Source organism: Corvus hawaiiensis, chromosome 3, assembly GCF_020740725.1.
Source record: "Corvus hawaiiensis isolate bCorHaw1 chromosome 3, bCorHaw1.pri.cur, whole genome shotgun sequence".
Classification (NCBI taxonomy): Eukaryota; Metazoa; Chordata; class Aves; order Passeriformes; family Corvidae; genus Corvus; species Corvus hawaiiensis.
In genome coordinates this window covers 120,057,264-120,083,129 of record NC_063215.1, presented here as the reverse complement: position 1 = coordinate 120,083,129, position 25,866 = coordinate 120,057,264, and the positions used below count along the sequence as shown (strand labels likewise).

The 25,866-nt window shown below is 46.1% G+C and overlaps 1 protein-coding gene across 5 annotated transcripts in view; it reads left to right on the top strand.

The window, feature by feature from the left end:
- SPTBN1 (spectrin beta, non-erythrocytic 1) overlaps window positions 1-25,866 on the top strand; it is a 116,739-nt gene that overhangs the window by 82,800 nt on the left and 8,073 nt on the right. For all 5 annotated transcript variants that reach the window (XM_048299147.1, XM_048299149.1, XM_048299146.1 and 2 more), the window contains 19 exons: window positions 221-1,091; window positions 1,231-1,365; window positions 1,976-2,732; window positions 2,950-3,152; window positions 7,950-8,040; window positions 11,753-11,899; window positions 13,239-13,502; window positions 13,801-14,025; window positions 14,170-14,259; window positions 14,501-14,779; window positions 15,884-16,014; window positions 17,327-17,531; window positions 17,642-18,016; window positions 19,729-19,973; window positions 20,305-20,443; window positions 21,344-21,428; window positions 21,987-22,183; window positions 23,260-23,366; window positions 23,917-23,980. In XM_048299147.1, coding sequence (XP_048155104.1) covers window positions 221-1,091; window positions 1,231-1,365; window positions 1,976-2,732; window positions 2,950-3,152; window positions 7,950-8,040; window positions 11,753-11,899; window positions 13,239-13,502; window positions 13,801-14,025; window positions 14,170-14,259; window positions 14,501-14,779; window positions 15,884-16,014; window positions 17,327-17,531; window positions 17,642-18,016; window positions 19,729-19,973; window positions 20,305-20,443; window positions 21,344-21,428; window positions 21,987-22,183; window positions 23,260-23,366; window positions 23,917-23,980 — 4,610 coding nt within the window. The remainder of the gene's footprint in view (window positions 1-220; window positions 1,092-1,230; window positions 1,366-1,975; window positions 2,733-2,949; window positions 3,153-7,949; window positions 8,041-11,752; window positions 11,900-13,238; window positions 13,503-13,800; window positions 14,026-14,169; window positions 14,260-14,500; window positions 14,780-15,883; window positions 16,015-17,326; window positions 17,532-17,641; window positions 18,017-19,728; window positions 19,974-20,304; window positions 20,444-21,343; window positions 21,429-21,986; window positions 22,184-23,259; window positions 23,367-23,916; window positions 23,981-25,866) is intronic.

The following is a 25,866-nucleotide window of genomic DNA, read 5'->3' as shown; positions in this document are numbered from 1 at the left end:
GGGTTTTTTTGTCTTTTGGAAAGAATAGTATTTTCTGATCTGTGTTATTGTGTGGTGGAGCTTGAGCACTTCCCACTCACTTTCATGAGACTAACTATGGATTCTTTCATGTAGACCTTGTAGCTGGAACACACAGGAATTCAGAGCTCCGTGTAGGCCCCAGCTGTGGGGATGGGAGTGAGTGAGCCCAGGTGGTAACGCGTGTTCTCTGTCCGAGCAGGTTACAAGCCCTGCGACCCGCAGGTGATCAGGGACCGCGTGGCTCACATGGAGTTCTGCTACCAGGAGCTCTGCCAGCTCGCAGCCGAGCGCCGCGCACGCCTCGAGGAGTCCCGGCGCCTCTGGAAATTCTTCTGGGAAATGGCTGAAGAGGAGGGCTGGATCAGGGAGAAGGAACAGATCCTGTCATCTGATGACTATGGGAAGGACCTAACCAGTGTCGTCCGACTCTTGAGTAAACACAAGGCGTTTGAGGACGAGATGAGTGGCCGCAGCGGCCACTTTCAGCAGGCGATAAAAGAAGGTGAAGACATGATTGCGGAAGAGCATTTTGGGTCTGAGAAGATCAGAGAAAGAATTAAGGATATCCGGGAGCAGTGGGCTAACCTGGAGCAGTTATCTGCCATTAGGAAGAAGCGGCTGGAGGAAGCCTCTCTCCTTCACCAGTTCCAGGCTGATGCTGATGATATTGATGCGTGGATGTTGGACATCCTCAAGATTGTCTCCAGCAATGATGTTGGCCACGATGAATATTCCACTCAGTCCTTGGTCAAGAAACACAAAGATGTGGCTGAGGAGATTGCGAGCTACCGGCCGACCATCGACTCTCTTCACGAGCAGGCCAAGGCCCTGCCACAGGAGCACGCGGGGTCCCCAGATGTGCAAGGCAGGTTGTCCGGAATCGAGGAGAGATACAAAGAGGTTGCTGAGCTGACCCGGCTGCGTAAACAGGCCCTGCAGGATACCCTCGCTCTCTATAAGATGTTCAGTGAGGCAGATGCTTGCGAGCTTTGGATCGACGAAAAGGAGAAGTGGCTGAATAATATGCAGATTCCAGAGAAGCTGGAGGACCTGGAAGTGATCCAGCACAGGTGAGAATGCCTTTACCAGGAAGTTTGGGGAATACTGGGTAGAAGTTTTTTTACCCCAGCTGCCTTTCCCAGCTTGCCTGTGGCTCAGATTCTCTAATGCTTGGGGGATCTTGTGTTTGTTTGTTTTCCCCCACCCCAGGTTTGAAAGCTTGGAGCCAGAAATGAACAACCAGGCGTCCCGCGTGGCCGTGGTGAACCAGATTGCCAGGCAGCTGATGCACAGTGGCCACCCCGGTGAGAAGATCAAAGCACAGCAAGATAAACTCAACACAAGGTAAGTGCAAGCCTCGTGCTCAGGAACATCACACCAGCTGGAACAAGTATGGTGGGGTCATTTGTGTATCTTAGGTATGCTTTTTTAAGATATTCTGATGCTATTACCTGGAGTATCTTCAAGGTAGGCCTTTAAAGCTTCAAAAGGAAAGAGTAGTGCCTTTCAAATATTTGATTATCAGATGGAGTTTTGCTCTTGACTTAATCAGGCCCTGAATGTGTCAGTACCTTGATCTGAGAGCTGGAAATTGACTGTAACAATTATTATGATAAAAAAGAAATCAATATAGTTTTATGTAAACTCCCTCATTTTTTAGCTTCAGAATGAATCAAGGGAGTGTGAAAAGTTGGTGTAACTGCCAATTTTTCACTTGAGGAAAAATTATACCCGGTGTGCTGGTACTTGTCACATTCTAATACACACCATATCTGGGTTAATGGTTGCTTTGCTAGAAATACTGATGGTGTGGGAAGGACTGAGGAAACCGTGAGTAGCTGGGTTACAGCAGGGCTTACCAAGCTGGTGGGAGCAGCTGCTCACTCAGCAATGCTGCCATATCCTTTTCCCACAAACCTCAATTTCTCTGCTCTCCTCTCCTCACACATTTCAGGTGGAGCCAGTTCAGAGAACTGGTAGATAGGAAGAAGGATGCTCTGCTCTCTGCTCTGAGTATCCAGAACTACCATCTTGAATGTAATGAAACCAAATCCTGGATCAGGGAAAAGACCAAAGTGATCGAATCCACACAAGACCTGGGTAACGACCTGGCTGGAGTGATGGCCCTGCAGAGGAAGCTGACGGGCATGGAACGGGACCTGGTGGCCATTGAAGCCAAGCTCAGTGACCTGCAAAAGGAGGCGGAGAAGCTGGAATCAGAGCATCCTGACCAGGCACAAGCCATCCTTTCACGGCTTGCAGAGATCAATGATGTGTGGGAAGAAATGAAGACCACCCTGAAGAACCGGGAAGAGTCCCTGGGAGAGGCCAGCAAGCTGCAGCAGTTCCTGAGAGATCTGGATGACTTCCAGTCCTGGCTCTCCAGAACACAGACTGCAATCGCCTCCGAAGATATGCCCAACACCCTGACAGAGGCTGAGAAGCTGCTCACTCAGCATGAGAATATCAAGAATGAAATCAACAACTATGAGGAAGATTATCAGAAGATGAGGGACATGGGTGAGATGGTGACGCAAGGGCAAACTGATGCTCAGTACATGTTCCTACGCCAGCGCCTCCAAGCTTTGGACACGGGATGGAATGAGCTGCACAAAATGTGGGAGAACAGGCAAAATCTCCTTTCCCAGTCTCATGCCTACCAGCTGTTTCTCAGAGATACCAAGCAAGCAGAAGCTTTCCTTAATAACCAGGCAAGTGGTCAAGATATACCTGACTTCGTTTCTACAGGTTGGCACTGTGCACTGCAAGCAATTAACAGACAAAATCTATTGGCAGGAGAGCCACAAACAGACAAATTGCCCTTTTCTAACTGTATTTTACTTCAAACTGTTCTTGGGAGATGTTTGTTGTTGGAGCAGCAGCATAGCCTGAGTGTAACAATTTTCTGTCTGATTTCTTTAATCCCAGGAGTATGTTCTGGCGCACACAGAGATGCCAACTACCTTGGAAGGAGCAGAAGCTGCTATTAAAAAGCAGGAGGACTTCATGACCACCATGGATGCCAATGAGGAAAAGATCAATGCAGTTGTGGAGACAGGCAGGAGGCTCGTTAGTGATGGGAACATTAACTCTGATAAAATCCAGGAGAAAGTGGACTCTATTGATGACAGGTAAGGGCAGAACAGTGGCACAATGTAGCTGTTCCTGCTTTAATTCTGTTCTCTGAGAGATGACCTTTTACGAGGATTCAAAGGCAAAGTAACAGCTTAGAAAATGTCTGTTCCTGACTGTTTTCTTTGTCTCGTGGAAAAATAGGAACTGTCATGTTTCAAGAATGCACGAAGCTAATCTTAGTTAAATAATACCTCTCCCACTTTGTAGAGGCTTGGTAGGTAATGAGCTCCCTACCCAGAATTTGGCTGTGTGAGTGTTGTCATGTAGTTCTTGGAGTATGAACAGACTTGATGCTCTGGTGGGAGCTGTAGCAGTTGGCTGTGTCTGGTTCCACAAGTCTCAGTTTCTTCTGGTGCCCCTGAGCTGGTGTAATTACAATAACGTATTCCTGTCCTTCCTCTGGAGAAGGAATGTGGCTCTTCAAGGGTGTAATTGGCATTGCATCCACCCCATCCGCTCGCCTTTGATCGCCTCTTCCAGCTTGTCTGGCCCCTTTGAGATCAGATTAGGAAGCACTGGTACAAGTGTGTCTTTCATCCCAGAACAAGTCCTTTGCTTTCTCTCTCTGGCTGTGGCAGGGATGCTATAGAACATTAAAAGTTTCTTTTTCTTTGAAACCTAAATGTTCAGTTTTGATGGCTGTTGTTCTTTCTGCTTTTGGTTTGGATTACAGTGGAGTCTTTCAAGGCACTGTGAGTGTCAGAACACAGCAGTGAGCTGTGAAATGTCACTGATGACCCTCCCATCAGACTTGCATCCCCCCCCAGCTGGTAAGCTCAGAGTTCTCCAGGTGCCTTCATCTCCAACGAGAAACTGAAGTAGTTCAGAAAATGTTGGACCTTTCCGGTTTGGGCAGAGATGTCCCACTGTCTGTGGAACCACTTTAGCCGTGCCTCATGGCTTCAGGAAAAGCAGCTCTTTCTGTTCCCAGAGCTTGCTGAGGTCTGCTGAGCCCACTGACAACTGAACCCCCAGGATACCCCATGTTTCCATTCTCTCTCTCACCAGCTTGGCTCTAGATCCCAGAGAGAATCTGCAAGGCCAGGAAGAGGAGATATATGAAAGCAATCAAGGGGACAACTAGGACAGTGATTTTCCTTAGGTACCCTCTCTGAGGGTCCTCTGCTCTAAGTTTTCCCATCCGCTTAGGAAAGCAGGAGAGCTTGATCCTGGCCTTCTGGTCAGGTGTCCTCTTTTTGCAGCTTTTGGAATATTAGAAGAAAGCATCCAAGGATATCATAGCAAATGGCCAGCAGCATCTTGCAGCCCTGTCTGAGGTGGCTGGAGAGACAGCTTCAGCCTGTGTTGTGTGCTCTGCAGAGGCTCTGGTGACTGTCACCCCAGTGCAGCTGCTCCTCTGTGCTCCATTGTCCCTGCTGTCCTGCCTGGGGGACGTGTGCTGGAGTTCCTACTGGAACGGAGCATTTCCTCAATTCCAAAGCTATTTATGCCCAGCGCTGCAAAAAGCATCCGGTGTGCTGCTATCCAGGAAATCTGTGTGATTGCTCCCTGAGTCTGCGGGGCTGATAAGCCTCCAGAACAAAGCCCTGGGGCTTCATGCACTGGGAGGGGTAGCAAAGGAAGCCTCTTTGCTTTCACAAAAAGTGGCTGTCCCAGCTGAGCTCCACCTGCATGTCTAACAAAGGACCAAAACAAACAAGCGCAACTATGTGCAGTGGCTCCGTACTTCCCATAGGGAGCTCTTTGTAGTTTCTGGTATTGTTCAGAGTAGGTTTTGGAGCTGTGCTTTTGAGCTGTTCCTGAGGAGACCCCACTGGCCCTGGTGTAGCAGACAGGCTCTGCCCTGGAATGGTTCCCATCTCAGTCGGGATGGCACAAGGGGGAGGAAAGTGCAATAGGAAAGAAATACTTCAGCACAACCTTTTAGAGCAGCTCACAGGCAAGAGTCAATGGGAATAAGGACAATGGAGTAAGGGTGAGGAAAGGAGAAGGTGGGTTTGCATCCAGCTATCACTAACTAGCTTCTCCAGCTGGGGAAGAAGCTATTCTCCCTGTGCAGCTGTCTCTGCTTGGGTGACTTCTGCTGCTCTGGAGCATTTTCTCCTCCATTTTCTCTTGGAAAAGTGTTGGGGAACTGCTCCAGTCTGTGTACTTGCACATGGCCTCCAATTCTGCAAGGGAGATTTAGTCTAAAGACAGTGGCAGATCTGGCACAAGTTGTGATCTGAGCCTGTTTTACATCAACTTTTGTATTTGTGCAACCTTCTGCTCAACAGAGAACAGAAGTAAGTTTTGTTCTTGTCCATTCAGAAGGGAGAGTGCCTCGTTTTGTGGAGCAATGAAAGAAGCTAAAACTGCCTTTCATATATCTCAGGATTCCTAGCAGGGAGCTGCATTCACACCACGTGTAAGATTTATTATTTCTGCACAGGCTTTGAAAGCCACAGGCTTACAGTTAAACCACAAGTGGTTTTGTCAGTTTTCAGCACTGTCAGCATTTTCAGGGGGTGCTGGGAGTCAGCTTGGGGACACTGGGCAAATTCTGGATTAATTTGCGTCAGACATCTCCTTGTGCTGAACAGATCTTACACTTACGGTGGAAGTCACGTGTGATACAGAATCCGAAGTCATTCTAAATAACTGGAGTCTGCAGAGCAAACTATTCTTCTTCCACAAACTATTTTAGCAAATTAGTAAGAAGCAGTCATTGACAAGCTTAAGTGTGAATTCTTTTAAAGGATTTAAGGATATTTGAACAAGGAGTTAATAATGTTTAGGTACAGCCAGTCTGGAGCAGGAGAACAGACTAAATAACTTCTTAAAGTCCTTTATTCCCATAAAAAAAAGTCAGTGATGAAAACACAGGAATTCCTGTCTGTTCGAGCAGTGCCCATCCTCAAAATGCTTCTCCCTTGTTACAGTTCAGCCCTGTTCTTCAGAGAAAACTCACTGTCAAGTCTCACTCCAGGTCATCTTGAACAAAGCCACCTTTTACAGTTACATAGCTCTAAGCACCAAAGATCGTATTTGTTATATTATGGCATCATCTGTTTGATATCCCCGCATGGTTTCCTTCAAAGTCCTTCAAGTCAGTATTTCCAACACTCCATGGGAGATATTTGTATTAGTTTTTTAAAATTCAGGTTTTCTCAACAGAAGAACTTCTGTACTTAGTCTTAAATCTATTCCAGTGCTGTGAAAGTTCTGCTTTTAACTGCATAACTCCTGTCCTCTCCAGAGTACATGAGTCTGTAATGTAATCTAGCCTTAAATCTCTGAAACTGGCCTGATAAAATCACCCAGAGAGTTCTTTGCTTCATTTTAACAACCTGAGTAATGTAGTGTGTTTGCCCAGGCATATAAAAGCCAGCCAAGAAAGAGTGGAATCAAACCCGGGGATGTTTGCTTCGTTAGAGAGGTTTTTCCTAAGGCACGGTTTGTCTTTTCCTTTGTGTTACCTCTGTCAAAACTTGAGGATCACCTGGGCTTGGACTCCAGGCTCTTGCTTTGATGGTTCCATGTGTCTTCTGTGCCATCCAATCTATAAATCATTTTCTTGACTACACCTGTAGAGATGTTGCTTGCCTGGTTATTTGAAGGCAGCTGTTGAGGCCAAAGAGAAGCAAATTGTTGTCCTGTAGAGGGTTTTCTCCTATTCCTCTGCCTACAGACTTTTTGCTTTTATAGAAATTGTATCTCCAAGTATTTCTTATGTTTCTGAAGTCACTAAATTGGTGCCAGAGAGCTTGCTGTGGTAACTTACTGCAGATCAGGAAAAGTGGTGTCATAATCCAGTTGTCATCAAAATGTAATTTATGATCTTCTGGAGTATCATGAGTCTCTGGAGATCTCCACTAACATGGATTTATTTAGCTTTTGCCAGCATGTGCTGAGCTCATCTTATAAACTGCCACCCTTTAAAATAATTTCCAACTCTCAATCCATATTTATCTTACTACAAATGGCAGCAATATTTCACTTTAAACCCCTGTACAGTGCAATAGGAACAAGCCTAGCACAATGAGCAGTAAATAAAAATTGTCTTCTTTACTCTGTCTCTTCCTTGTAAATTGCCTCATAAATAATGAAAGGATGGAAGGTGAGGGATAGCTACTCCAAATAAGCATTTTTAAAAACGTGGCCAGAGGTACCTTGGGAATCAGCCCCATTCCATTTGAAGGACCCACCACAACCTTTGGGACTGCCAGCATGACTCATCCTTCAAGGGGCAAACAGTGATGAATCAAATTAGGGCTTCTGGATTAACCTTTCCTTCTCTTCTGACTGCTCTTAAACACTCTGAAAAATATGTTCCAAGTGCATAAAGCTTCTGTGTGCAGAACCGCACAGGGCACTGCACGTGGTTAAACACAGCCTTGGGAAGGTTCTGTGGCCCAGCTCAGCTTTGTGCAGGACAAGGAGGTGCTGAAGGAGTTTTACAAAGAGCATTACAGCAGGTGCACCCTGCAAGGGCCACACAACATCATCTTATTGTTGCAATTTGCAGTTCTCTTATGGTTTTTGGCAAACAGCCTGAACTCTCCTGTGGGCTTGAAATGAGTGGGCCAAATTCTGTCCATAACATGTTGTAAAGCCCTGCTGACTTCAGAATTTTCTCTGTGTATTTAACGGGTCACAAAAACAAGGAGATGCTGAACTTCAGGGAGTCCATTAAATAACACACTCCAAAATGTCCTTTGAAAGGCAGCTAAGGACACACACCACAAACTTATCAGCACCTGTAGTCCAAAGAGGCTCCAGAAACCAACAGTGGCAGCTTTTCATGAAATGCCTATTTCATTTCCTTTCTCTATTGTTTTTTTTCTGACCAGACATAGGAAGAACCGTGAAGCAGCCAGTGAACTTCTGATGAGACTGAAAGATAACAGGGATCTCCAAAAGTTTCTTCAGGATTGCCAGGAGGTAAATCATGCCCTTTCACTTTTATTGCTGAAAGCTGCATCCTGCAGAAGAGCATTCTTACTCCACATTTTATGAGGACTGAAATGCTCAGTCATCCAGTAGTATTTAGTGTGGAATAAACATAAAAAAACCCCTGACCATACCGCTGCAAAAAAGAATGTTTCTTTTCTCTTTTCCCACGAGCCAAATTTTCTTTTGTCATATAAGCTAAAGACATAGAAAACTGTTGAAAGCAGTGAAGATTTTTTGCTGTGATATAAATTATGACCGTGTGGAATGTGGTGGGATTAGCAGTGCACTTACTAAGAGTTTTGTCTACAGCTGTACAGATGTATGTGGCCTGGTGCAAGGGATTTCAGTGATGTCTAGCAAACATTAGAAGACTAGGAGGTTAAGAATAAAAAAGGAGCAAGATTAGGCTGGGTCATTTATGTGTGATTTACCTGATAGTTTACATGTGTTTAAAATTGTTAAGTATTATAACATTTGAAAAGAGAACATTTTTCCAGATTTTCTAATCACTTACATGGACTGTTTACACTGAAGAAAACATTTGAAAGTTTGGAATAGTCTTGTTCCTAGCACAAGGAATTAATAAAGTAATTTTCAGGTTATTTCATGGAGTACTGGCAGATAATAAAGAGCTTTGCCTGTGAGGTTTTGATCATAAGCTGGGCAAGTGGTGTTTGCTGCTTGGTTGCCTGGATTCAATCTGTTTCTCAGCATTGCATAAGCTGTCTATGAGCTTCCCTTCAAATGCTCCTTCCTTAGTAGTTAAAACATGACAGATTAGCAAAAATTCTGCTGTTATTAGCAGCAGCTTCTTCCTTCCTCTGTGACTGCTCTGGTACAAAGATCCCCTGGCTCTCGGGGCTCTCCTGGCCTCAGTGTCAGTGTGGGTGCGTTCCTTAGGAGCTATTTTTTCTCCTATATCACTGGAAGAAATAGGAAAGCATAAAAGCTCTAGTGTTGGCTGCCTGAATGCCTTTCCTCTCCCTTGTTTCTCTCCAGACACTAAAACATGGATGTCTCGACCACATGGTTCAAAGACAAACTTACAATTACCCAAATGTCAGGGATTCCTCCAATCCTCTTGGAGAGCACATTAACCTTGGTGATAATTGAAGGGCTGCTTCCTGAGAAAACTTAGAATTTACATCAGTGTGGGGCCTGCTGACACCTCCGTTGGCCTGGAGGGTTTGTGATGGAGCAGCGATGGAGCAGCACGGTCCTGCAGGGTGGAAGGGAGTCAAGGCAACACCTCCCCCTTGGCTTTTTCCTTAGCTCTGCCTGTGAAGTTGGGAATTGTTAGGGAACAGCTTTGAGCCAGTCCCCATTTCACCTGGCAGTGACCCTTTGGCCTTCCTGCCCGCTGCTGCCGTAGGGAGAGTTTCCCATCTGTGTGTAACTTGAGGAAAGGCAGAGTGTTGTCTGCAGCCCTGCCCTCCCCAGGGCAGCCACATTGTCACTGTCACCCTGTGCTGAGGTGGTGTTGTGCTTGTGGCCTCCTGCCCCTTGCTCCTTCCTGCAGAGCCGGGGAGCAGCAGGATAATGCTCCTCACAGCAGCTCAGCAGTGATAAACCTTCCCTGCGGGGTCACAGGTGAGGGAAAACAGCAGATTTTGTTGTTGTGAGGAGTCAGAAACACTGTCACGGGTTAGTCCTGGGGCGCTGCTTTTCTGGCTATTTCTTCCACTCATCAATATGAATGTGTTAAATAAATTTGCTGAGTGAATGAAACAGTGACAGCAAAAAATCCTGAGTGGATGAGATGTGATAAATGTTAAAATTTAGTTTTCTTTGACTTCCTGCTCTTTCTCAGCTCACCTTTAAGGAGTTTACAGCTGACCTTCTCTCTGAGTGCTTGGAAGTCCCAGCACTGTCTGGGCTCATTTCTCCAGGGACATGGTGAAAGCTCTTGGCAAGACTCTGCACTCCAAAGTTTCTCTCCTGGAGTGTGCTGGCAGGATTTGCCATGTGAGCCTCCCTGCAGGATGGGCTGTGTCAGCTTGGCTCCTGGCACAGTCTGGGAAGTGCAGCAGCACTCGGAGCCCTCTCCCTTTGCCTTGCTGCTGTCTCTGCATTTCCCTTCCTTCATGCCGGGTTGGCACTGCCGAATGGGAGCCAGGAGTGGGAGCAGGATCTTGTGTACAGGTGCAAAGGATGGGAGGAAGCCTCATCCTCTCCTGGCCTTAACAACTTCTGGAGAAATAAATACTCTTAAGTGTCATTCTGAGGCAGTTTAGGGAAATGTTTTCTGAAAATCTACTTTTAACACTCAAGGTACTGGTTTTTAGTGCCTGTAGTGGTTGCAAACCCCAGATTTTAGCAGTGAGCCCTTAAATACTTTCTCTGCTTTTCTGTGCTCCAAGGGGTTTATCCTGACAGGCCCTGCCTGTGAGACACATGTTGTCCCTGTCTTGCCTCCCCCCAGCTGGTAACAGGAATGATCCAGCCTCTCCTTGGGAAGCACTTTTAAATCCCCAGAAGCCTTAATGCTGTGGCTGAGTAAAAGCAAACAGTGAAAGCCAAGCAGTGCAATTTGCAGAGCAGAGCAGCTGTCTCCTCCCCAGAAAGGCAGGAGTAAAACCACTAATTCTGGGTTATATCCTAATCCCCATGTAGCCTTTGACTGTTCAGCAGCACAGTAGCCTGTTCTGATGTAAACTTCTGCCTACAAAGCTCTTCACCAACATGAGCATTTTTCTGTTTAGACTTGATGGGAAGATCCAATGAGGAGTTTCTCTGTTTGCTCTAAGTTTTCCCTTTTTGTGGAAGGGTGCATTTAAGGGACAATTGAAATTTTAAAGAGCAATTGAAAAGAGGTCCATGAGTGCTCAATGGAATTTGTTGCCCTGTGTCCTGAGCACACAGCAGAGGCCTCTGCTCCTCCCCTTTTTGGGCTGCTTGCTCACCCAAGTGCTGTTCTAGAAACCAAACTAAGATTTGTTTTGACATTTTCCACTCTATGCAAAAAATGAACCTTTTCAAATTCTATAAACATTCATGTGAATGTGGTTTTTATCCACACCTCAGGGATAGATGAGGCACTCAGACTCACCCTAGGAGGAAATGTGATGTTGGCTGCTAGGATCATTTTCACATTCCATTTGCCCTTGGCAAATCAACTGTCTCTTAAAGTATTGGTTTTCTCTAGTAGTGCTATGAAAATTGTCCCCAGTGCCTTTGCATTTGCTGAAAATCAGAAAGAAAACAGTCTTGGATTTTATATAATGGGAAAAGGAAAGTCTCCAACACCAAAACACTCTTGGAGACTGGACAAATAAACAAAATACTTATGTAATCATATACAGAGAAAAGGCTGAGGGGAAAAGGTACAAATGTGCTGTGAGTTAATGGTACAAAACCATCTCTACCAATCTCTACAAAACCATCTGGCCAATAAGTAGGACAGGTGTCCCTGTGATGCCTTTCTCTTGCTGTTGAAGTGGGTGAGACCTGTGTGTTTGATTTTGCTTATCACAGAGGTGATTCCTTTCTGCTTGAATCATGTCTTATTTATGTATTGGAGATGGATGCTTGAATTGAACTGTTAAAGAGGCAAATCCTTGACTGAACCCTGAGTAAGAGCAGTCTCTGAGTCTCACACAACTCTTCTGTAGAGGCCTCTCTTTACCCTTGATCTGGAGGCATTTTGCATTATTTCACACTAGAAATGTTTCCTCACACCCCCATGTATTTTCCTTTCCAGCTCTCCCTCTGGATCAATGAGAAGATGCTCACAGCCCAGGATATGTCCTATGATGAGGCAAGGAACCTGCACAGCAAGTGGCTGAAGCATCAGGCATTCATGGCAGAGCTTGCATCCAACAAAGAGTGGCTGGAGAAGATTGAAAAGGTAAGTGAAGAACATTCAAAAAATGCCCTTATCTTTGTCCAGGGTGGTTGTGCACCAAGATGGGATCTGCTGCTCTGCAGAACTGGTCCTTAAATCATCCCACAGCTGAGGCTAAAGGAGATTTCTGGTGCACTGTATCTCCATCCAACCCATTTTATTCCTCACTGATGTTAAAAGGCTTTTATCCAAGACATTCACTCAGACATTGGCTGAGGTGCCAGTTTGGTTTTGTCTAGTCTTTCAGAAGGAAGGCATAGCCTAAATTTCATACCCGAAGGGTAAGTGGGGCAAATGTCGGGATTGGAGCCAGTGAAGTAGAGGCACTTCCCGGGAAATAACGGAATATAGGGAATAGCTGAGTTTATTCTCCTGTGCTGCTAAGCTGGTGTTCATTCATTTAGGACTATAACCAAGTTGCCTTTCCCCATGCAAAATTAGGGCATGAGGTAAAGAACATCCAGTTTTGTGATTAATTAAGATTCACAGCTCTGTATCAAGTTACTTTGAAGCCTTAATACGCTGTGGTGAGCTGTGCTTCCCCCCCTATTTCTCCTGTGCAGCTCTGGAGCACTGAGGAGTCTCCTCTTTAGCTCTGACAGTGGGTTTCTGTTCAGTGTAAGTTAGCTTAATTGCTCATTTCCTCTCCCACTTTGGCACTCCATATCCCATTAGAGGCTTTTCTGTGATCTGCAAATAGCAGTACCCTTTAATGGTGTAATTAGAAGGCTGCTCTTAGTACTGGAAGTTCCTTTTTAGTGATGCTAATAATCCTCCTCCTTTGCCTCTGGAAAATCAGATTGCAGCAAAGGACCAGGGTTGTGTACAGAGTTGTGACAGTCCCTGGATTAACATTCATATGGAATGTGCTGGGTTGGGGGCAGCATTCCCATCTGCACCCGGGTGCAGAGATAGAAGGATAATTAGAATAAAGACAATATTTCCCAAACTCTCCCAGCATTATGCTGGGTGTTCATGGTTCTCTGGTGATGTGGCCCCCAGAAGCTGGGGCCTCAGGAGACTCAGTGTGTGCAGCTCCAGCTCCCTGCTCCATCGTGCCGGAGCCATAGCCCCAGGAGCTCCCTTCAGGGAACGTGTGGAATGGAGAAGAGAAAGGAAGCATTGCTTGACCTTCCCATTGCTAAAAACCCGTCTTCCAGGCAGCAGAGGGACCTGGGAGCTGATTTTCTGGAAGGAGTCACTGGATAATTGGAGATAGAAAATGAGTGGTTGATGCTGTCAGCAGATGAGGAATCCTGAGTGCTTATTAATCAGGATAATTGCCCTAACGGGCTGTGAGTGCTCCCGAGGAGGTACCATTTGGTTGCTCTTTGCTTTGCAGGAGGGAATGCAGCTCATTGCAGAGAAACCAGAGACCGAGGCCGTGGTGAAGGAGAAGCTGACGGGTCTCCACCAAATGTGGGACGAGCTTGAATCCACCACCCAGACCAAGGCTCAGCGTCTCTTTGATGCAAACAAGGCAGAGCTTTTTACCCAGAGCTGTGCAGACCTGGATAAGTGGCTGAATGGTTTGGAGAGCCAAATCCAGTCAGATGACTACGGAAAAGATCTCACCAGTGTCAACATCCTGTTGAAGAAGCAGCAGGTAAACAGAGCATGGGGTGCAGTGGGCAGACAGCAGATACCTGCACTCAAAGGAACAGGCAGGGCAGGCTTTCAGTTTTGGAAAGAAAGAATTGCTTTTCTTTCTTCCTATTCTTTCATGTATCTTTAAGAAGAAGAAGAAATATATGCAGCAACAAATCAGACACTAATTATTAACACGGTAAATCCTCAGTGACCAGCATCTGTTCTCCCTTCTGAGGAAGCTGTTGATGTGCCCTAATCATATCAACAACTTTCATCTCAAGTTTTCAGGACCTTTTTGCCATGTTTCTGTTTAGATGCTGGAGAATCAAATGGATGTCCGTAAGAAGGAGATAGAGGAGCTGCAAAGCCAGGCAAGGGCTTTGAGCCAAGAGGGCAAGAGCACAGATGAAGTCGATGGCAAACGCCTTACTGTAGAAAAGAAATTCTTGGAGCTGCTAGAGCCTTTGAATGAGAGAAAGGCCAACCTGCTGGCCTCCAAAGAGATCCACCAGTTCAACCGGGATGTGGAAGATGAAATTGTGAGTATTAAAGAAATCCCGCTCCCGCACCAGTAGGACAGTTTTGGAATACTGCTGCTTTCTGCAGCTTGTGTGCACCAGCCTCTCTCTGCTGCCCCAACTGTATCTGGAGTTGGTTGAAATCATGTGTTCTCTCTCTTTCAGTTGTGGGTTGGAGAGAGGATGCCCATAGCTACATCTACTGATCATGGACACAACCTCCAGACTGTGCAGCTACTAATAAAGAAAAATCAGGTAAGTAGGTGCTGTTAGAGCTCCATATCTGCTATTTCTCCTTAGTGCTGACTAATTCGGCAAGGAAAGGTTTGGGCTAAAACAGTGGGTGCTGTGGTGTGACCACAGGTGGTGGCACAGCGCCAGGTTGCCCACATGAGCTCATGGCATGTGTTTGGCTGCCCCTCTGGAATTAAGACCCCTGACTTGCATTTCCTATTCATTTGTGCATTGTCTCATCAGTCAATTTTCTCCCATGTAGACCCTTCAGAAAGAAATCCAGGGCCACCAGCCTCGTATCGATGACATCTTCGAGAGGAGTCAGAACATTATCACAGAGAGCAGCCCCAATGCTGAAGTCATTCAGCAGAGACTTGCAGACTTGAAGCAGCTGTGGAACCTCCTCATCGAGGAGACGGAGAAGCGCCACAAGCGCCTGGAGGAGTCTCACAGGGCTCAGCAGTATTACTTTGATGCAGCCGAGGCTGAGGCCTGGATGAGTGAGCAGGAGCTCTACATGATGTCAGAAGAGAAAGCCAAGGTGAGCAGCTCCACAGTGACACTGCTGTGGGCTTAATTGCTTTGCTGGAGGGAGGCAGGTGACATAGTTTAATGTGGCACTATGGAATGGTAACATAAATTTAACTTCCTGGTGAAGCCTCAAGTGATCATGGCTGCTATCTGTTCTGACATCGCTGATAGTGTGCAGGATAGGCTGTGCTGTGTGGAGCCAGTTAAGCATCCTCACACTGCAGAGGGCAACTCTGTGCCTGCCTTCACTGCAAGGTTAGGATTGCCAGTGCGGTCCAGTTAGGTCCAGTTTTCTGTTAGTTTTGAATGACAGCACAATTCACCTGGCTGTGAAACAGGGCCTGACAGTCAGTCAGCTGCTACCACTGTCACCAGCCTTGACTCCCAGTGACCATCAGCTTTGAATCCCAGCTTCAGACCATACCAAAGAGAAAGTAAACTCCTGTTTTCCAAGGAGATGTTAGTGCTGGAGCTTGTTTGTTATCAACATAAATGCACCATGTTCACTGCCCTGAGAAAATAAAGCACAGCTTTGTATCAGGAGAACACATTCCAAAGGTTCTCAATTCAGTCTCCAGTTAAAAATGGCTCGTTTTCTTTTTTGTCTATTGCAAATAGCTCACTGTGCAAAATACTGTATTGAAAAGATTTACGGACAGTATCAGTTAGCACTGAGAGTGGGGGCTGTTTTTCTTAGCTATAGCAGTGCATAAAAAGTTTTGATTGGAACTTCTCCAGGTACTTTGGTGGAGAATCCATTGGCATGGGCTGTGTAGGATTTCTTTTCTTTGCCCCATGCTGTTGTTGAGATACCTGACAAGTGGTGTGTCTTAATCTGTTCCATGTTTCTGAGCCCTGCACCAGTGTTGTGGAAACACACAAAAAGCTTCATAGAAGAGGAAACTCGACATGCTCAATGCCCAGCTGATGTAATTTTGTTCTGTACCCCAGAGGGGTTGATGCATTATCTCTTTCACTCATTATTTTGCTTTTTGGGGGTACCATTTGCTGTGACATCAACTGTTCTATACCGCTGGCAGAAGGGCTTGTCTTCAGGCTGTACTTGGGAGCAGCTCCTTATAATTCTTCCTATCATTTTCTGTCACCCTTGCAGGATGAACAGAGTGCAGTGTCCATGCTGAAGAAACACCAGATTTTGGAACAAGCTGTAGAAGATTATGCTGAAACTGTGCACCAGCTTTCAAAGACCAGCAGAACTTTGGTGGCAGATAATCACCCAGAAAGGTATTAACTGCCATTTTTAATTGGATCATGAGTTGTTTTATCAATTCAGTCCCTTCCTTGGGTGGTTCTGACACACAAAGACCACAGCAAAGAGTAAGTAGCTCAGAAGCTCGTACAGAGGAGAGGAGCTCAGCCTCACTCAATTCAGGGTGTGTGTTGGACCACCCTGATTTGGCCAGAGACAGGGTCAGTATGTGCAGCTGCTGATTTCTGGTGGTTCTGGACACCTGGAGTACCTGTCTGTTGTGTCCCCTGTGCAGGCTGCAGTGTCAGGTCTGCCAGCACTGCTGAACCTCACAGAGGTGGGGCAGTCCTCAGGGACACGGTCCAGATCTGCTCCTCCAACCAACTTTTACGTCCAGCACAGAAGGTCACAGTTGTTAATCCTTCTGCAGTGCTCCCCAAGATCTGCCTCTTCTCTTTGAGGTTCCAGCAGAAGCAGAACCTGGAATCAGATGCTTTAAACATGGGCACATTAACATCTTACTTTTGGCAAATTTAGCTCATCTTTCATAAATGGCTTTCCCTGGGGGACAATTTAGGAAGCTTAAGAAACATTTTGCTGTAAGAGCTGCAGCTCAGCAGACACAATTCTCCACTGGCTTCAGCTGGAAGGCTGATTCCACTCTGAGGCTGATGTATTTAACTGCTCAGCCTGCACAGGCTGGAAGGTGGCACTGGCCTAGGACAGACACACTCTGCCTCCAGTGGAAGGTTGTTATTTAACTCTAAAGCACTCTCTTGTGGTCATGATTGCTTCTGATGAGAGCAGATTTCCTGGCTGAGCTGTCTGAGTACCGGAATAACATCATCAGCTTTACAAGGCAGAGGGAAGGCACTTTGACAGCACTGTATGGCTCAGACAAAATAGAGGCAAAAGATACAGCAAGTAGAAATATTCATCCCTTGTGCAAATGCTGAGCTTTAGGGGGTAAGAAACCCATGAGTACTGCTGAACTCTGAAGCAGAGTTTGACTGAAAAGGAACTGCTCCCTGGCTCAGCAGCTCAGATCCTGCCTGTAGCTTTGGGAGAAGACTCTGGTGTGATCTGTGGCCAGACAAATGGAGAGCTGGATTCCAGCTCCCCTCTCTAAAGCCAGGGGGTTACAGTACAGGACAGACAAGTTTCCCAGCTATTGCTGTCACCTCTGCCAGCAGAGGATCTGCCCAGCGTGTCCAAGTTGAATTCCTGCCTGCAGCAGACGTGCGTTCTGTGGATTAAATGCCCCGAATGACTTTTATTCCTTGCAGTTTTTCCCATTTGGTTTTGCTTGCAAAGGCAGTGCAGACTCAGTGCTGTTTGGTTTTCCAGCGAGCGCATCAGCATGCGCCAGTCCAAGGTGGACAAGCTCTATGCGGGCCTGAAGGACCTCGCTGAGGAGAGGAGGGGCAAGCTGGACGAGAGGCACCGGCTGTTCCAGCTCAACCGCGAGGTGGACGACCTGGAGCAGTGGATCGCCGAGAGGGAGGTGGTGGCAGGGTCCCACGAGCTGGGCCAGGACTACGAACACGTCACAGTGAGTCCTTGGGGAAGCCCTCTCTGGGTGCTGCTCACAGAGGGTGGCTGGGCTCGCTCAGGTCTCTCTGTAGTCACAGCGCTGCATGAGGCTCTTTCTGTGCCCTCCAGATGCTGCAGGAGCGGTTCCGGGAATTCGCCCGGGACACCGGGAACATCGGGCAGGAGCGGGTGGATACTGTCAACCACATGGCGGATGAACTCATCAACTCCGGCCATTCGGACGCTGCCACGATCGCCGAGTGGAAGGACGGACTCAATGAGGCCTGGGCAGATCTCCTGGAGCTCATTGACACGAGAACACAGATCCTTGCAGCCTCTTATGAACTGCACAAATTTTACCACGATGCCAAGGAGGTCTTAGGACGTATCCAAGACAAACATAAGAAACTGCCCGAGGAGCTTGGTAGAGACCAAAACACAGTGGAAACACTACAGAGAATGCACACGACATTTGAGCACGATATCCAGGCCCTGGGCACCCAGGTGTGTGGCAGGTGAACTGTGGGTGTGGGAGCCTGAGCTGCAGAGTTTGCTGCTGCCTTTGGCTGCTCCGTGGCTGGGAGACAGAGTGCTGCCAGCTGCTTCCCACGTGTTGTGCTGTGGGAATAACCTCACCTGCATCCTTTTCTTATCTGTCTGTCTGCTGCTCTACCATTGCATTCAGTTGATTATCTAAAGTAGCAATCTGTAAGTACACGGGCTTCTGACCATGTTGGCAATTGTTGGATGTTATTCCATTTCCTGTCCTTTGCTGAAGAAGAAATGAGAAAGGCAGAGAGCTTCTGTATTGATTTAAAGTACAAAATATGAAGGAATGTATAAGCCTGGTTGGCTTTTTGAGGTTTGGTTTTATTTTCGTTGGTCAGTTTGGGTTTTTTTGGGTTTTAAAAACAACAAAAAGCCCTGGTCAAACCCTTTGTGCCAGGTACTGTTTATTTTTCCTTTCTGAGAGGCAAAGACCCACACAGAGGCTTTCTGACTTGGTTATGAACCTGGGCATTCTGAATTGAATATGGCCTTTCTTGGTGCTTCCTAAGAGCAAAAGAGATTTAAAATCCACAGTTCAGGCTAAGATTTTTAAAAGCATCCAAACTTGATCTAATTCTGAATCTTTTGAAGCCAAGGTGTGTCAAGTAGAAGGTGGCAGCTGCTCATACAGCACAGGGGGGATTCTAAATCAAAATACAACATTCAGCTGCCACAAGGAGAATTTGGGAAGGGAGCAAGTTCCTTAAGGAATGGGGGAATTTACAACTGACTGTATTTATCCCAGTAGGTCAGGAAAGAGCTTTTATGGCCCAGCTGCCAGCCAATTCTCAGTTATGTAGCAATTTACACTAAAACAAAGGAGATAGAGCAAGCATTTGCTTTTCCAGGTGTTTTACTTTCAGAAGCTGTAGATTTTATACAGAAAATGGGAGACATTCACAAAACATCAATCCCAGTCTCTCAAAAAGGTAATTATAATCAAGACCTAAATGAAGGAATATGTAATCACAGTACAGAGCTGTGGGAAAAGCACTTAGGATAATTTCTGGGTGAAGCAGCCAGAGCACTGAGATAGATCATTATGAGAGAGGCATGGTCTCTGTGCCTGTAGCTAGAAGGCTGTTTGATTTGATGCTAAAAACATAATTAGACAAGAGCTATTGGAATGTTTCCTGGCTTGAAAAATATGGAAAACAGTCAGGAATTAGCATTTGCCATCCCAAGACAGTGTTTGAAAGGAAAAGATTTCTAATAGTAGAAGGTTCTTAACATTTCCAAATTTTCTTCTCTGTGAAGTCATTATCTACGTTTTTGAAAAATGACCTCTGTCAGCTGGAGTAGTGGTTTGGATACAGAGTTCCCAAGTGCCATTGTCACTTGTGTGAGAGGAAGGGAGTTTGATGATGAAAATGGTCCCCATTTGCCCTGACATGTAACAGTCAGCTTGTTTTGGCACCATGTCTTGCAGCGAGTTCAGGCAGTGGCAAATCTTTGCTATTTTGGGGGTCCCTTGACCCTACAGTGTTCTCTGAGGGATAATGCTGGCTTAATAACAGCACAGACCTTTCTACTGTCAACAGACCAAATGCATTTGCAGTGACTTTAGAAAGCCCCTCAGGTGATGAATTAGCAGATAAGTGTCCCTGTATCTGTGACTCAGGAGTCACAAACCCACTGATGGCTTTGTGTCTCCCAAACCACCACAGGTGCGACAGCTGCAGGAGGATGCAGCGCGCCTCCAGGCTGCCTACGCTGGGGACAAGGCCGATGACATCCAGAAGAGGGAAAACGAGGTCCTGGAGGCATGGAAGGCACTGCTGGATGCCTGTGAGGGCCGCCGGGTGAGGCTGGTGGACACAGGAGACAAATTCCGCTTCTTCAGCATGGTTCGGGATCTCATGCTCTGGATGGAAGACGTTATCCGGCAGATAGAAGCCCAGGAAAAGCCAAGGTAATGTGAGGCATCTCTTCTCCATCAGAAGATAAGGCTGAGGAACATCTGTAGGGCTCAGTATCACTGAGAGTGGCTTTCAGAGCCTGCTGCTGCAGCAGCTTGTAGGTGGCTGCTGGAATAATAGCCTTGGAAAATAGTAGCCGAAGAGATTCGGTCTCACACTGGGGTTATTTGATCTCTGATTCAGGCCAGAGTGGTGCTGTTCTTAAGGAAAGGCTTCCTGAACTACAAAGACAATCTAGGATTCGATTTTTCCTCATTGAGTTGTGGGTCAGTTTGAAAATGTAACAGCTGTTAAACTTGAAATCTGTGTTTCTGGTCATTTTAGGGACGTTTCATCCGTGGAACTCCTCATGAACAATCACCAGGGGATCAAAGCGGAAATTGATGCCCGAAATGACAGCTTCACTACGTGCATTGAGCTTGGCAAGTCTCTGCTGGCCAGGAAACACTACGCATCTGAGGAGGTACCGTGCTCCCTGCATACAGCCATGGGCTCCTGGGGCTTCTTTCCATGGGGGAAACCTGCCCTGTGTCACCCACAGAGGAGCAAAGACAAGTGTCACCTCAGGGACTGGTGCACTTATGTGCTGCTGGGAAATCAGGGTATAACTTCACTCTGGGAATTCATGGTGGGTAGCAGAGGTGGCATCGAGATTTAAAGTGTCCTTTTCATCTCAAAAAGTGCAAAGAAGCTGCTGCACTCCATTCTGTAGGGAATAGCTCTGGGATGGAAAGGTGTCTTCCTTGAGCAAGGGCAAAGGCAGCTGTGAGACAGCCTGAACTTCCTACAGAGAAAATGGAATGCTGTGGAGAGGCCTTCTGGGAGAATGAGCAAGAAAATGTTTGTTGTGTAGGGAGTAAATTCAAGGAATATTAAGAGAAGCATATCCAACTGCTTAAAGCCTTGATTTATTATCCAATATGTATAGGCCAGAGGATAGAGGCTTAGCCCTTGGTTCTCCTGCCTCCCTTTGGGGAAGGGAGGATAACCAAACATTGAGAGGCACTTCCCTCTCAGGAAGGGGAGAGCTTTTGCAACAATCCTGAGCAGCACATTTTGCATTATTTGCTGTAAAAGGGCAGAAGATTCAGTGCCTGATTGTACTATTTACATTTGTTTGCCCATTACATCCTTTTATCAAATACTCTGGGTGCTGTAGCTTTTCACAGACACTGAATACTTATGCAAATGTGATATTTTAATGAAAATGTCACATTTATTTATACTTGGAAGAGAAAAGCAGCTGTTGTTTGCACGGTGAAGTCACTTCCTGAGGAACTCGTGCAGTGTCTGTCAGTGCAGGGTGGGGGGGAGCTGCTGCCTGGTGCTTGTGTAACAGCCCTGCTCTCTGCTCTCCATCCAGATCAAGGAAAAGCTCCTGCAGCTGACCGAAAAGAGAAAAGAAATGATTGACAAATGGGAAGACAGATGGGAGTGGCTGAGACTGAGTAAGGACACCCTTGGATTTCTTTTGGGCTGGGCCATATCTAACTCTCTTCTTTGTGCCTTTCTGGGCATTGAAAAAACCCTGCAGCTCCTCACTTTTCTGTTACAGTGCTTGGAAGTGTGTTTATGCTGGAATAGCTGCAAGGTTCACACCTGTTGGTTGTTAAATAATGGAGAATTTGAAACTAAGAAACCTGCACCAAAGGTCTTGCTCTATATGATCAAATTTGGAGCTCGGTGCAGTAGCTCTGCTGTATTTTGCAGGTGTCACATTCCAACTTCTTTGCTGAAGTTAGTAGGTTACAGCAGATTAGAATAAAAATAACACATTAAACTTGCAAAATGAATCCTGCATTTTTCCTTAAAACAAAGCCAACAGGAGAAGTTTCTGTCTTTTCAATGATCAGTTTCACTGAACTTAGCTAAGGGGAACACTTAGCCAAGTGCATGTACTTTGTTCCCTGGGCTGTGTTTAAGTAAATGCCAAAGCTGCCTGATGACTCCATGATGCTCTTCTTTGTGACATTAATGGCACTGACTCCTGTGCTCTCTTTGCTCAGTTTTGGAGGTGCACCAGTTCTCCAGAGATGCAAGCGTGGCTGAGGCCTGGCTGCTGGGCCAGGAGCCCTACCTGTCCAGCCGTGAAATAGGGCAGAGCGTCGATGAGGTGGAAAAATTAATCAAGCGGCACGAAGCGTTTGAGAAATCCGCAGCTACCTGGGACGAGAGGTTTGCAGCGCTGGAAAGACTGACCACGGTGAGTGGCGGAACCTCCCTGGCCATTCCTCTTGGCTGATGGCTTGGAATAGCTGCCAGCATCACGAGCCTGATCTCCATTTGTTGGTTTGTTGTTGGTCGACCTCAGCCAACTACCCAGAGCCTGAGGCTTCATGTTTCCAGCCATACTAAAAAACCCTGTCTGGTTAATTTGAACTCAGCAACCTGCAAGGAAAAAGCTTAAATGATAATTGACCTCAAGAGTCAACAGGAGCTGTCTTGGGCCTGGGAATGATGACCCAGAAGGAAATTTTAGAGCTGAGCAGTTTGCTCCAGCCTTCTGCTGTACTGGTTGCGTCCTAAAAGGGAAGGGTGAATCTGAGTGAAGAGACCCAGATCCAAACACTTTAAATTCTTTTTGGTTAAAGATGACAGTGGTGGGAAGGGGACAGTGATAATGATGTTTGTTGTCTTGTGACTGGTCCACTGCAAGGCTGTATTGTCCCCTAGGAAGACACAGTAAGCAAAAAGAACCCCAAGCCCCATTTTAAACACAGCTGCGATGTCAGTCATTAATGCTTGGAGAGCATTTTACCATCTTTGGAGAACAATTTGGCTTTAGCCACTACAGTTGAAGTGGCCTGGGTTTTCACACAGACTGAGCGTCACAGCTGCAGACAAAAGGAACTGGAGTTTCTCAGCTTCTTCACAAATCAGGCTGGTTTTATGGAGATGGGTAATTTCAGGGATTCAGACATGGAACATTTTAATTCTGTGTTTGGCAAGCACACAAGAAGATGTTGCTTTTGGATATTTTAATAACTTGGTCTGTTTCCTTGTTTGTCTGGGTTTTGTTCTCATAGAATGAATTGGAAAATAGACGTGGCCAGTGGTGGGCTGCTGTCAGAGGGTCTGGTGCTGATGCCCTCCCTGACAAATTCAGTGCCACAAATTTGGCATGAATGATGCTTTTAAAGACTGATGCCTTCCAATTTTATCCCCGTTCACTTTAATTTCAGTAATGATTCAGAAAAACATACAGAGTTATTGTTAGTTTCTAGAACACCCCATGAAAAATGAGCAGTGTTTTTAAATAAAAAATGTTTCCTCTCCCAGCTGGAACTGCTGGAAGTCCGTCGGCAGCAAGAAGAGGAGGAGCGGAAGAGGCAGCCGCCCACTCCAGAGACCAAGGCTGAAGAGGATGGAGACTCCCAGCAGCAATGGTGAGCCGGGCTCTGCACTTCCCTCGAGGAACCCTTGGGCTGACAGTGGTCTGTAAAAGGAGAGGAGGTTGTATGGGTTTGTAACAGGACCCTTGTTAGAAGACTTGGTGGTTTATAGGGACAGGACCCCTCCCAAACCCCTGAATTCCCTGTTAAGTTCCCATTTTCCAGTTGTCACTGCTGAGGCAGCCCTGGCCCAAAAATAGGAATGCTGGTTTTACATCCCCTGGGCCATGAATTGCAGTTTCTGAACAATCTTTGCTTTTGTCTTTGATGAGCATCAGTTACAGATTTTAAGCTGTGTCCATGGAACACTGACATTTATGAAATTGCTTATGTGATAGGAGGAGGTTTATTTGTAGGGTAACCGTCAGTAAAGCCTGGTTAAATCTCACTTCACACTGGGTTTATTCAGTTGGGCCTGAGGATTTTAGGAACATGCTTAAATTTCTTAAATTAATATTCAGTAAGAAAATCTCATTTTGTTGAACAAGATGGGTGACTTCCAAGAACCTTACACAGTTTCTTTTCTTTTTCCTCTCTCCAACAGGGATGGGACAAAAGGAGAACAGGTTTCCCAAAACGGTTTGCCCTCAGACCAGGAATCTCCACGGGTTAGTTACCGCTCCCAAACCTACCAAAACTACAAAAACTTTATTAGCAGACGGACAGCCAATGACCGCTCGTGGTCTGGACTGTGACCCACAGAATCACTTGCAGCAAAAGAAACCTTTTTTCAGTATGGTTTACTGGTACTGGTTTAATCTTCTGGCTTCAGATTTCCCTGCTGCTTTTCTCTTCCTTCCCATCAGTTGACTTTTATTTAATTAGCAGCCCCTTGGACATATATTTGCTTCACTTTAATCTTTGTTTATTTGAATCTCCCCACTGACACTCAGTTGCTTTAAGGTGACACATTTATTTCATGTTATTTACTGTGAGTTTTTCATGTTGCTAATAGTATTAAGATTTTCCAGCGAAAGCGTCCTTTATATGAGTAATTGAGATGTAATGAGATTACATCCTAATGAAGAAGAGCACTAGGACCTGACAGGTATGACGCATCGAGTTATACTAACAGGTCTCAGCACGGCAACTTTATTAAATCAGCTGCATTAGCAAGAGTTATGTACCAGGCCAAAGATAATCCACATGAGTGAGCTGGGCAGGAAGGGCTGGGAGGGGGGAGTGTGACTGGACAAATAAAAGCCTTAAGGTTAGTTTGTATAACATTCCATGCAGAATGGACTCATTGACTGCAAAGACAAATAAACATGAAATAAACCATTCAAAACCAGTATCTAGATTTATCTGGGGGTTTAGACCTCATGCAGAGCTGTGATCTTGCTGTGTTGGGGCCCCCTTGGCCTCAGTCCTGTCCAGTTGGCACTACAGCAATTTGATTTCTGGGCACCAGAGAGACAGGAGTAGGGTGTAGCCTCTTGGGGAAAGGTTGTGATACTTTCCTTTAAAAACTAAATAAAATACATTGTCTAAGATCCCAGCTCTTTATTTTACATAGGTGCAGGCTGAATGCTCCATGCCTTACTTGCTCCTTCTTGATAGGGGGTGTCCCAGTGGAGTCAGGGTGCATGCCAAGAATCCTCACGTGCAGCCGTGACAGTGCCAGTAAATGTCTCTGGAGTTAATGCAACACAGGAGCTGAATCTGGCTCCCGTCCCCATCCCCTTCCTGCAGAGCCTCCTTGTTGCAGTTAATGCTTTGAGCGAAAGGACACTTCTCTTAGTTACGGAACCTGGCTCTCTGGGGTCACATTCAGTGCAGGAAAGGCTCCTGGCAGGCTGGGACCCATGGATATCAGGGCTCTTACAGTGCTGCAGATCAAACATGGGTCCTAGCCGAGGGCTCTAGCAGGAGATGTCTTTCAGCACAAGTTTGGCTTTAAGAAGCCCATCCCAGTTAGGTCTGAATCTGCACACAGACTCTGCCAATGTGCCACAGTACATGGCAGTTCTACCTTTCTCTTTCTGGAAATAAAACCTTTTGGTTCTTCTTTAGCATTTGGAGCGAGCTGTTGTACATTCTAGTGTTTATAAATTCCGTACAGTTGAGGCAGGGAATGTGAGGTGATCTTCAAGCACGTCCCAGATCATCGCCTTGTTGGTTAGCACAGCCTTATACATCACGTTTGCTTCTTTTGAAATTTTATTTTATTGCCATGCTACATAATGCATTTCCATGTTCATCTTTGCTATCTGCACTTTAGTCTTCCATGAGAACTTTCGAGCTCAGTTTGTTGAGTCCTGTGTTGCAATATCTCGGGTGTACAGAGCTGTGTCAGTTCTGCTGTGAGGCACAAGGTGTGCTGCTGTTGGTCAGAATTTTGGCTTCTGACAACTGGCTGAGCAGTGCAGCTGAATTGTTCTGTGTGGGCTGAGCTTGTGAACTGAGAGCGGTGATTGAAAGGATGTGCTTCAGTAACTGTACTTTTGTCTTTCCACTTCATGATGCATGTTTTTTTGTTTTTTTTTTCTTTTGT